The sequence below is a fragment of the Porites lutea genome, chromosome 5 (assembly GCF_958299795.1).
Source record: "Porites lutea chromosome 5, jaPorLute2.1, whole genome shotgun sequence".
NCBI lineage: Eukaryota > Metazoa > Cnidaria > Anthozoa > Scleractinia > Poritidae > Porites > Porites lutea.
The window spans coordinates 10,200,674-10,212,786 of NC_133205.1; the positions used below are offsets into that span (position 1 = coordinate 10,200,674).

Consider the following 12,113-nt stretch of genomic DNA (forward strand, 5'->3'; position numbering starts at 1 on the left):
GCATTTTTCAACTGCGCATGTCACCTGGAAGTGGGGCCTTTTCCCTGGCTTTTAATTTTCCTGCAATGCACTACCAAATTTGTATAATCGGTAAATGTCTTTACTCTTTTAAAAGAGATGATTCTTGCCTGAAAATTTGGACAAAACCACAGTCCAAGAATGCAAAAATCCACTTCCAGTTAACATGCATAGTTCAAAAAACAACTTTACTTACGCTCTCAACTATCTATAAAGGATATAAAGAGGGAGAATTTGATAAAACAAAGACACCCAACTTGTATCAAGAAAGTTAAAATGTCACCCGTGTGAAAAGGCATGGGACAAAAAAAAACATGAAAACAGTCTTTTGAATCCTTGTGATAGGACTTGAACTGAGACAACATTTCTGCACTTTCAACACTGCACTTAAAAGGGATTTGAGGCAATCTTACATGACACACATCTTGCCTACTGAGAACCATCAGCTGTAGGGAAGTCATTGGGTAATATTATTGTCATCCAGCTTAAAAATTTTCCTTTTTAAATCTGTGAAGCTACAATGACCAAGAGGTCTGTCTATTAAACACAATGTCAGCAGCTCACATCCTTTCCCAGAAAGATACATGCAACTATTATCATGGTGAGCTTTAATTATTTAAGCATTTCTAAGTAAGTTTTTTAAAAAAATAACAATGTTCTTAAGGTTTTTTCACCTTAAAACATCTGCTTATTGTGAGCGAAAATGTTAAAACGCAGACTTACCTTCTTTCTTCTTGGATCTGCTCAATGGTCAAGAACTCAACAGCTTTGTTATCATGTGCTGTTCTTGTAGTGGCCTTGACTGGAATACATTTCCCAGTGATCTCAATGTAACCAGTTTGTACATCTTTCACATGTACTAACCTCTCTAAATTAAATGACATGGCGTTAGGCCTCTCAATCCGAAGAACGGCTATGCAGCCATTACCCAACAGGAGAAAAAAATCCTAATTTTCCTATTATTTTTTTTTCATTTTTGGAGTGGAAAAAAGGGGAGGTAAGAGGATGTCTACTTACGTACAGTAACTTCAAACTTACTAACCAGATAACAATAATGATAAATTAAACTGAGGAAGCTGAGACAATCAAACCTTACTTCATTGCAGCACAATTTTGTTTTGAGAAAAGTAATATTGTTGACACAGATTAATTTTAATATGACCCAATCTAATTGAAAAATGCCTACACTCTATGTAGAAGGTAACACAAAGATTCCCACCACTTCTCATAATGAAAATCAAAAAGTACAAGTCATTGAAAAAGATTTACCAGAATTAGCACTACATTTGTTGGTGAGTTTCACTGATGGTAAACAAGACTGAGGAACATAATTCCATTCAGAAATCACAACTAGCTTATCAAGGCACCATCTGTCAGGGTTGGTTATCTAGAAAAAAAAATAAAAGGACAAACAAAAGAGTTCACTCAGTTATTTTCATGAAAAAAAAAATCTTAAAAAAATCCCATATAAATCCAGAACTGTATTTTCAGAATAGACTAATGTATAATTAGTGACTTGTTTACCCAGACTAGCCCCATAAGCAAAACCAGGGTTTGTGCTCAAAGTTCATTATGTAAAATTAACGTACAAAACAAGAAGAAGTGGGTAGAATGGATGTTTTCTGAAACAAAAAGTCAATGATGTACACTTACATTTTCGTTATCAACAATAATAGATATTTACCTCACAAACAACTGCAGTGTAGTTATCCTCAATGTACGAAGCACCTGATGTTGCAGGGGGTTTTGCTGATTTGGGGTGAATAGTTAAGTATCCAAGAAGAATAGATGGTATCCTTGAAATAGACCTGTACCCTGAAACTTAAAAAATGATTTATTTTGTGTCCTTAAATAACTACACGTGTATCTATTGGACAAGTTATAACAAAAATAATCACTCCATCTGCTGGACAGCAAAATTGAAATAAAATGTGGTCAGATATCTGCCGAGTTAAGTGCGTTAACCCTGGGTCCAACCTTAGAGTGTCTACAACCATTGTTTGCACTCATAATACATGTATTCATTAAAACTCATAGCTGAGCAGGTTTGATACTTGGAAAGACAATTACATGAACTGCACAAAAACTCAAAAGAAGATCAATTTAACCAGTTGGTCATTAAACCAGAAAAAGTTTTTAAAACCATGGCCTCTGGCATTCTGACTGGCAGGAAAACTTTTCTCAAGCTGTTTAGTTTTCCCATTACCTCCCAGGAAATGAAACCCAAAGCAGTCAAAATGTTTGTTTCAAAGTTCATTTGCAGGGTTTTTTTTTTCTACCCCACAAAAATATTTGTTACAAAAATTGATTTACAGTTGAGCCTCCATTAAGCAGGCACCCTCCATCAAAGTCCAGAATATTCAGCGGCCACCTCTAATAAGCGACCGTGGCCATCTTTTTGCCGTCCCAATGACAGTTTCCCCATTGTTGTCATGAGGCCATCACGCACTTGATTGATTAAGTTTAGCTTTAGTTTAAGAATACAGTTGACTCTCTCTTCACGGACACCTCTATAAGACGGACTCCTCCCTAAAATGGACACCTGGAGCTGGTCCCTGCCTTTCTTTACTCCCTTTATTTGACTCTCTATAACACGGACATCTCTCTAAGATGGACACTTACTACCAGATCAGACAATTAATTTTCCTCTGACTTTATAATAAGCAGTGTGTAAAAAAAGTCATGCCTGATAGCCTGGGGCTAGTGGATTTTAAAATTGGGCAAGTGAATCTTGTCCTTAACTTGCCCGAGAGCAAGTGAAGTTTTTGGGGAAGTTGAAATTTCAGAAGAACTGTAATCAATGCTGCTCAAAAAAATTTTTTTGGGCTACTTAAAAGACTCTTGGGCTAGTACATACTACAACAACTTGCTGGAAGGGCAAGCCATAAAACCAACCTTCTATGCACCCTGATTAAGTCAACCTAAAAATAAAATCTTGTAACATCATCAAGACAGCATTCTGAAGTGTCATGTAGCTATTGTTTTCAGACTCTAATTCAGTAGTTACAAAGCTACACGGTAGTTTGAAAGAAATTAGGAACTTAAAGCAAAGCGTTACAGGAAGCTCTCCTACACCAACTGGAAGTAAAAAAGCCCAAAAACACCTATCATAGATTGTTTCCCACTTTTTCAAGAAAGTATTTGACGTTTCTGGTTTTCCTCCCTGTGTTTTACTAACAGCGAAAGCAAATGAGCGAGAAACCTTGTAATCACTATTTGGGTGCCACTTCCTTGAAGTGAAAATTTAATGGCAATGGTGGTATCTCTTGGACGTACATGTTCTCTCCCCAGGACTCCATATCCACAACTGCTGTAGTAGAGGTCATTGTAGCAATTTGCTTAAAGTCCCTATTGACTCTTGAATGTTACAAACTTACACGGGAAACCAGACGTTTCAATACCAAGTTGTTTCCGTACAAATTGCACAAAAATTTTGTTCACTTCAAGTATAGTTTGCCAGTGAACAAGAAAAACATCTTGGGTGAATATCTTCGCTCTTTAAGCCAAGTACGCGGAACTATTTACACCTCGAATGAATAAACTTGTATCGAAACGACTGGTAACCCTTGCATGTGACTCCAACCACGATTTACCTGAAATGTTACATGTATCTGCTTTTGCTGCATTGGAAACGAGGAAACCACTAACTATATCCTTGTCCTTCTTCATCAAGGTATCCAGTGAAAAGACTTGGTGATTTAAGAGCCAAGGAGAAAAGGCTTCCTTTTCATCATGTTCATTTTGATGCTGATTAATTTTCTGCAGTGCAAAGAAGCAAACTTCGGCAAACTCAGCATCACTTTCATTTTGACGGATACATTTTTCCACGTCATAATAAAATGACCTCAGCCATGACTTTTCCTGCAACGCACAACATTTCAGTGATAGAACCTTTGATCTTTAAGCTTATTTTGCACGTTAAGCACATGCACAATTCAAACCCAAACCTAGAATCAAGCCTATTTATCGTGGAAACCGCTATCTACAAATACCTACATTTCGCTCCAGCCCAAGGCAGTACTCTTCTTTGCAACGTCTTAAGAACTCGTCCATTTAAGTACATTGTCTACATTCTCTGCGATACGATAATTGGAAGGTACTCGTTGAAAAAAATGAAGCGAACGCAACGAGTCCCCAAGAAAGGCGCCATTTTTGTTGTTGTTCATGGTAGATACGTCATACATGATTCCTATAGTGTACGATACGAACAGCCGCTGGTCAAGTTAAACAGACTGGCTCGTCAAGCAACTGGTCGGGGTGGGGTAAGGGACCGGTCATTATTTATCACCTGGGGGGGGGGGGGGGGTCGGAGGATTTTGGGGGGGATCACTTGATTTTTAGGAGAACAGAGGGGGGGATCAGTCGTAACTGAGAGCCCAAAAGGGGGGGATCACTGAAAATTTTGGAAGGATTCAGAGGGGGGACCACTCAAATCTGCTTGAACAATGCCAGTTTGAAAGCATACCACATAAATGTGCCCATTCTGCTGGGAGATGATAGCATTTGCAATCTCAATTTGTTTTAACACAACTTTATTTAAAAAACGGAAGTCTGTCACACTGGCGAATGTGTGCATTTCAATTTATATCGAGAAAGCTTTGTTTTAACGCTTTTATATTTTTCCTTTTATAACGTGCTCATGACTTAGCTAATATTCATCTTTAAATATGACAGGTGAATTCTAAATTGTGAACTATATAAACCGTCTGATAACTGAAACATTGTAAAAAGCGTGTTTGTTTGTTTTTTCTGAGTTAAATACGTACCGAAATGCTTCAGAAAACAGTAAGGCCGAAATACCCGGTGCGGCATATCTTAGTAAAATAGAGAGTTTTATTGAGGACCACTACGTCCGAGGAGAGCTCTTTTTTGAATTTTGTCGGGATGCCTGCAATAAGCAAAGCGATGCAAGCTCCACACTCTGTTCCTGGTGTACCAACAACAGATGGGTGGGACCAGTAACAGAAAGAATCCCTCAGCCTGTGCCAGACAAGCAAAATCCCGGGCACTTTATGGATGTGTACGAAACGCCGACAACAGGTCGTGCTCCAGACGATTATCAACCGAGGAAATGTCTGAAGGACTTGTACGAACAAAACGCCATCTCTGCGGGCAATCCAAATACCATCGCTGCTTTCTGTGCAACCTATAGTGTCGAGGAAAAGCATGTCATTGAATACCTAGGCCATCTAAATGATATCAACATCAGGAAGGATATTAGAACAAGAGAGGCTAAGGAGAAAAAAAGGTTAGAAGAGGAACTAACATACAAGGACTACCAGTGGGGCATACTTATTGAGAATGGCAAAGTTGAAAAGCTGAAGGTGAGACAGCTCGACCTGTACCTTAAGGAACATGGCCTGACCACTGTTGGTATAAAGCTGGACAAGATAAAGGCAATTCACTACCATTACTATCGACAGAGAAGTCCAGGCAACGGGAATGAGTTGTCCAGCAGTGAGGAAGAGAGTGAAGAATCAGATACGGAGTTAGATGATGACGAGGATAGCGAAGATGATCTTGTCATTGCTGATCTCGATGAACAGTCAACTGTTCGTATGCCAGTTTTAACTTTTGTACCAGATGACCAAATAGCTGAAGTTACTGTACAAGCAAACACTGGATGAAAGAAAAAAAAGGAAAACAAAAAGAAAACAAACAAAAAAACGAACAAAAAAAATTATAAAAATGTGAGCAAAGCTACAAAGGCTGATCTATTACACTATAGATGAAAATAAAAAAGGAGACAGGAACAGTGGCCGATCCTAGCCCTTCCAGATGGCCGAATTGTCGCTAAATATGACCTGCTGATAGGGACTTGGCGGACTGCTATTTGGCACTCTAAAAAAAGTAACTTTGCAGTTTTAAGCAAGATTGCTTGTATGTCAACTGAATTCAGATGTCTGGATCCAGACTAGAAAAAGACACGGATCAAGAGACACTTTTAAAAAAAGACTGCGCGATAACGGCTTTATTATGCTGTAAGTACATCATAGTTAGAAATACTACCTGTATATGAACGTTTAAAACACTAAATATACACGTCGAAAGGTGAATATGGGTACAAAGACATGGGGGGGGGGGGGGGGGGTCACGAAAGTTATATATAGTTATGAGGGGGAATCACTTCAATAAAATAACATTTAAAGGGGGGATCGGCTAAATTTCATCGTGTTTAGCCCAAAATCCTCCGACCCCCCCCAGGCGATAAATAATGACCGGTCCCTAAGGTGGGGTAAGGTAGAGAGGCGTTGAAGACCAAGTTGAATATTTGCGTTAAAACTGATGGAAAGGGGTAGGGTCACCTGTGATTGATTTGACAGCTTAAGAAAGACAGTTTGCTAGGGTCTCTCAACAACAGGTCAAAAAAATGGCAGCGACCGTTTTCAATAGGGACAATTGCTTCGGTGTCTAGAATATGACGACCTAGAAAACAAAGACCTACTCCCTTAAAACAATACGGTGGCCCAGAAGGGTCACACATGCAAATTAAAAATGTTGCTACAAATTAAAAATTGTACATGCAGACTAAAAATATTACCTGCAAATTAAATATAGTACATGCAAACTAAAAATTGTGTTGCAAATTGAAAATAGAAAACATATCGATGCAAATTAGAAATGAAAATTCCTGCGCGCGCAGTATTAGTGATGAGGACCTGGTCTGAGCGGTGCCACCTGGCCTTACAGCCATCGGCACATTTATGTTTTATGTTTGTAATATTTTTAGTTTGCATGCATGACCCTTCTGGGCCAACGTAAAACGACGACCTCTTTATGTAGCTGATTCAAAAAAGGTTGCTTTGTACATTGGGAATTGGGCATTGGGAAGCCCGCGTTTATCTTTGTTTGTCGACAGTTTTGTAAAATGTTTAGAGCTTGTAGTATTGGTTTACAGTCAACAACGCAAAGAAAGCAGTGAGACACACCTAACAACTCCGTGGTATGACCTTTAAGGTATGACCAATATCGTGGTTGTGCGCATGCGTTAAGGACATGGAATGACTGTGGATTTGTATGTAAGATGGCCTGCGAAAACATCCGTTTCTCCTCGCTCTTCGTCTCTGGGGACGTTTAAGGCGAAGAGCGAGGAGAAATGGATGTTTTCGCAGGCTATATGTAAGAATAAAAGCTAATAAATAAAACTATTTTGTTTGAAAGTTTCATGGCATAAGAGATTTTGCTGTTTGATAAATTTCTCGTCATTAATGATAATTGTTTTATTCATATACTGTATTGTGATTATTTTTTCACGTTAACTGATTGGGAAGCTTCAGTCTAAGATTTCGCTTACCAGGAAGTCATGGTTGGCCAGGGTTTTTGGGTATACAGAGTATTGGGGTATATCATTTCAGGAATACAGCCGATTTTTGTGCTTAAAATTGGGTAGAAAGTATTCCCTTACGACCAATTTTGGGTATAAAGTATACTGTGGTTTTCTTAATTTTGGTATTTTACACGAGTTTTAGTATAATTTTTGGTATATTGGAAGGTTTATTTCGGGTATTTTTGTATTCCACTACCCCCCTGGCCGACCCTGGGAAGTACGCTTTCCTCCGCCCCTCCCATTACTTCCCCACCCACCCCCCCCCCCCCAAAAAAGTGAGCTCCCCGGGACGAAAATTAGATACAGAGAAATGAATATAATAACAGCCGTATTCGGCATTTGCTTTTCACTTAGTTCGCGCTTGTAATCTTTCAGTGCAGCTAACTCACTAAACCGGAGAGCTTTGATTCCGGCAAGAAAACCATACCGAATAGGACTTCTTCTGTTCTTGTGACTTAGGCGCGATTTCTGGAGCGTAGCTGGGCCACAGCGATCTCTATAAAACTAGAGAGTCACAAATCGGATAGCAGTTCATCAGGCTATTCTCGATAGCTTTCTCAGTGGGCACGATAAGTTATCCAGTATAGTGTAAGCACAACCTTAAGATATTACAGATGTGCACGGCCGAGTTGTTCAAAGCTGGGTTAAGATAACCCAGGGTTAGTGTGAGATTTGAATTCAGATTTGAAAGCTTAAAAAGTATTTCAGTTTTAATTCTTTTTGTCTACAAGTTGATGATTGGGAGCTCTAAAAATAATAGAGGAAATTATCCGAGAAAATGCTTTTGAACACAAGAAAGAGAAACCCGATTCAAATTTAACCCCGGGTTAAGCGCTAGTCGACTTTCGAACAACTGGGCCGTGGAGTTGCTTTCAGTCTCACTATCATGACTGTGACTCGCCGTCTTGCTCGAAAAACAAACAGCACCATAAAAGCTGATAGAAGTAAAAATTGTTAGTTATGACACCATAGTTCCAGTTGGATTTCAAAAATTCCAGTGATATACTTTCTTCTTTCAAGGATGACAAATGACACGTTCAAAAGTAAAGTTCGTTGATCTTTGCAGTCGTGTGCAAAAAGTTAATTGGATGAGCACGCGCGCTTGGTGAAAGATCACCGCGCTTTTACTGCACTGGAAAATATTCTGAATTTAAAGATTTGCCTCGTCTCCTGGTGCTATCGGACGTCCTTTTTTTAGTAATCTTGACTATAATACCACAACTTGCGCAGCTACTGGAGGTAGGTAAGAACAAAAACTGAAAATTTCAACTTATTTGAAAAAACTGATATATTTAAAGGCGTAGGTTCGAGACTGAGACTGATTTAAACATGATTAAAAGGTTCTTCGGCGAAAAGCAAAAGAAGTACGAAGATAAATTTTGCAAGTAGCGTTTTTCCCCAAATATGCGTGGTCGCACAAACTATCAAAGCCTACAAGCGAAAAAAAATCAAAAGCACTGTGAGGCATGGATTAGTGTAGTCTCAGCGGAAGATGCGTCCTAATTCCCGGTGTTGTTGGAAACTTGTGTTTGTTATACCGCCTCGGTAACGAGAAACATCTTTATTTTTAAACCACTCTACTACCGTTTAGTGATGACGAAGAAAAAAAGAAATCACGCGCGCTGCGTTCCAAATTCCATAAATGACGTGATTGATGATTATGACGTATCAATGGAAGTTTCAAACTTTCTTGCAAAGTAGCAAGATGGTTTTCGCTTCTTTTTGGGTCGGCTTCATTGCCGCGAATAAACTTTGGAGATCCTGTTTTCATTCAAGAGTGCCTACAGCAGTTAAAGTGATACCTCAACAAAGGTAGTTTAGGTTTTATTACCGTTTATTTCGGCTACAGAAAAGTGTGTTGGTGCCGGATGCCTTGTCAAGCTTTAGCAAAAAGATACAAGAAAATTTAATCACGAACTGTAATAGATTGTTCTACTGAAATTCAGATTTTTCCTTTTTTATTTAGGGACAAGGTAGACTTTAATTTTTTTATTATAGTAGGCTTGTTTATGAACTGTTAAGGCCATTTTTCCATTGAATAACTTCTTTTCATTTCTAAGGAGACGCAATTAGGAAAACTATTGAGAGTCGGTCGGCATGGTAACGAGACAGACGTCACAGTCTCAGTCTAGTCATAATTTGATAAACCATTTTAGACATTTTTGATTATTTTTTGATAAACCATTTTAGCAATGTCTGATTTTCTCACAAGGAATCCACCAAATAATTTTTACGCTTCTCAGCTGATGCACTGAAAATTATTCGGCTTATCCAGAAGCATATTGGAGTCAACATATAGTTCATCGAAATTGTGATCAAATTTTTTGCGAAGGCTTTCTTCTTTTGGAGTAAACCCTTTTTGCGGCCATGAGCGAAACAGAACTCGCCAAAACATGGCCGCATTCACACGCAGGATGACATCATTAACAGCACACTTTAAAAAAAATGCAATTCCGGTTCTGTGCGCGTTTGTATCAATTGCTTGAAGTAAATATTAAATTTCAATAAAACAAAAGTAAAAATTCATTTAGTTTAAAAGTTCCTCTTAACACTTTGAATTGAGATTTCTTTTTCCCTAAACCTCTAATCATTAAAGTAGAAATTACAAAATCATAACTAGCTTTTATGGCCAAGTAAATAAATTCTAATTATTTATTTACTTTTTTTAGGATCAAGGACAGCAAGTTTAATATACATCGGAATACAGATCAATCGCAACAAATGGTAATGAAAATGGTTTTAAGAAAGATTAATCAACAGATTTCTAACCTCTGCATCTTATAGCTATTGTATCTGCTGCGCATGTGCGAACAATCTCGTTCTCAAAGCCCCCCTTTACCTTTGTCCAGTAGACAGCGGACAGGGAAACGCGTCTGCGGTCACGAGATTAATGATGATTGGTTTAAGGGCCCGATAATTTTCTCGAGGTAGATATTAATTATTAGCAGTATTAAGTTTTAGCAAATAAGCAAATATAGATAACGTAGCAATTTATTTCGTCAAGAAGCATTACTGGCCTCACGATCAGTTGTTCAAACATCGGATGGGGCTATCCTGCGAATTAATGTCAGGAAAACTAATAACGTTATCCATTAGATAGCTTTGTCTAACTTTTTAACAAATGGGGCCTGATGATTCAAAGCTATTACAAATTATCGGGGGCGGTTAGTTGGCCTCTTGGAGTAATAGAAATCAATACTAATAGCAAAATAGTCAGATCAATAGTTAATGGTTGTAAAGGGTCGGTAGCTCAAAACAGTCATCATACCACTAGTCAGGATTCTCGGGAGTGGGGGGAAGGCACTCCCCATAATGGCATATACGGGAAGGATACCTTTTCAGGTTTCAGATATCTCAAAGGGTAGGGAATTTGCGAGTTGAAGTGTATGAAATTGTAAGGGAAATTAACAAGTAATTATTTAAAGATTGACTGAAATTGAAGTTTTCAAAAAGATGAGCCTTCTGGCTAAATATTTCAATTTATTAAACGTTACACGAAAATGAAGAGACGACTTGCCTTTTCAGTGATTTATTTAGACTTGTTTAAATAAAAGTATGTGAAAAAGGTTACCTTCTTGCAATGAAAGAGTAAAGGGCTGACCCTCAGAGCGGAGCCTCCTCGTATAAGACTTTGGTGAGAAACCCTCTGCCCCCTGCTGGCCATAATAAGCGGTCATGGCTGGAAATCGAGCCCAGGACCTCAGGTCTTGCACAGGGCAATCCTTGCTCGTAAAGAAAAACGTAGCTTACTAAATAGGTGAATTCAATACGTGTGAAAAGGGGTAACGTTTCCGTCAAAAATGCTATATAAAAGGGTAAGAGGTATTTTCACTGTATAAATTTGTTGAGTAACGTTCCACCACCCCGCCTCGTCCTCCCACATCCCACCAGGATTAGAGGTAACAACGGGGAAGCGAACCCGGGACCTCTTGCACAGGTCAATCCTTGCTCTCAAAGAAAAACTTGTAAATTTTTCACCTTACGAGGCTATTGACTTTTATTTTCACAGGTTCCTACCCTAGCACCTGAAGATGTGATGGCTGAAAACTTAGCAGCTGAAGTAATAAGCAGCAGTTTAAGAGAGGTTGCTGAAATGGATTTACAAACAGAGGTTGTCTCTCTTGTGGCACATGAGTTTGGTGAAGCGAGAGAGAAAAACAACGCTATAAAACTGGTTCCCGACTTTGCAATCGAGTTAGAAAGTGTACGTGGGGCGACTGAGGTACTAGTACGAGAAGAACTCATAAACGTGATCGCTGAAGACTTGGCAACGGAAGTAATTACCAACAGTTTAAGAGAGTTGGAAAGCGCCTCTTTGGTTGAAGACATTGCATCTGAGGCAGAAAAAACAATCCCACAGGTCACCTGCAAATTGACTGATAATATGATCGAGCCTGAATCTGAAGATCCTGAGGTGCATGAAAGCGTCGAAGAAATCTTGAGTGACGTCCCTAGTGAAGATGACAAGCTCAGCAACAAAGCGCATGAGTGCACATTAGAATGGGAAACCGTCAGTGCAGTTCAACCAGAAATTGCCTTGGAGTTTGAAAATGTAACTGCAGTCACTGAGAGTCATTTGCAAGAAGAGGTTGTCTCTGTTGTCGAATACGAGGTCGGTGAAACGAAGAAGACAAACGACAATTTTAAATTAGTAACCGACTTTGCAATAGAGTTAGAAAATGTGCGTGGCGTCACCGAGCTACCCACACAAGAAGAACATATAAATGTGATCGCTGAAGGCTCGGCTGCAGACGTAATTACCAGCAGT

General features: G+C 39.0%; 2 protein-coding genes across 2 annotated transcripts in view; one reads left to right on the plus strand and one right to left on the minus strand.

Annotated features, from left to right (window-relative positions):
• LOC140937113 (CST complex subunit CTC1-like) overlaps window positions 1-1,435 on the minus strand; it is a 37,664-nt gene extending 36,229 nt beyond the window's left edge. The window contains exons 1-2 of the mRNA XM_073386645.1: window positions 1,288-1,435; window positions 742-886 (exon numbers count right to left, since the gene is read on the minus strand). The gene's annotated coding sequence lies outside the window, so the exon portion shown is untranslated. The remainder of the gene's footprint in view (window positions 1-741; window positions 887-1,287) is intronic.
• Window positions 1,436-4,130: 2,695 nt separating this feature from the next.
• LOC140937886 (uncharacterized) lies at window positions 4,131-5,645 on the plus strand. The gene is made up of 2 exons (XM_073387458.1): window positions 4,131-4,275; window positions 4,750-5,645. The coding sequence occupies exons 1-2, from the start codon at window positions 4,131-4,133 to the stop codon at window positions 5,643-5,645; spliced, it is 1,041 nt and encodes a 346-aa protein (XP_073243559.1).
• The last annotated feature ends 6,468 nt before the right edge of the window (window positions 5,646-12,113 follow it).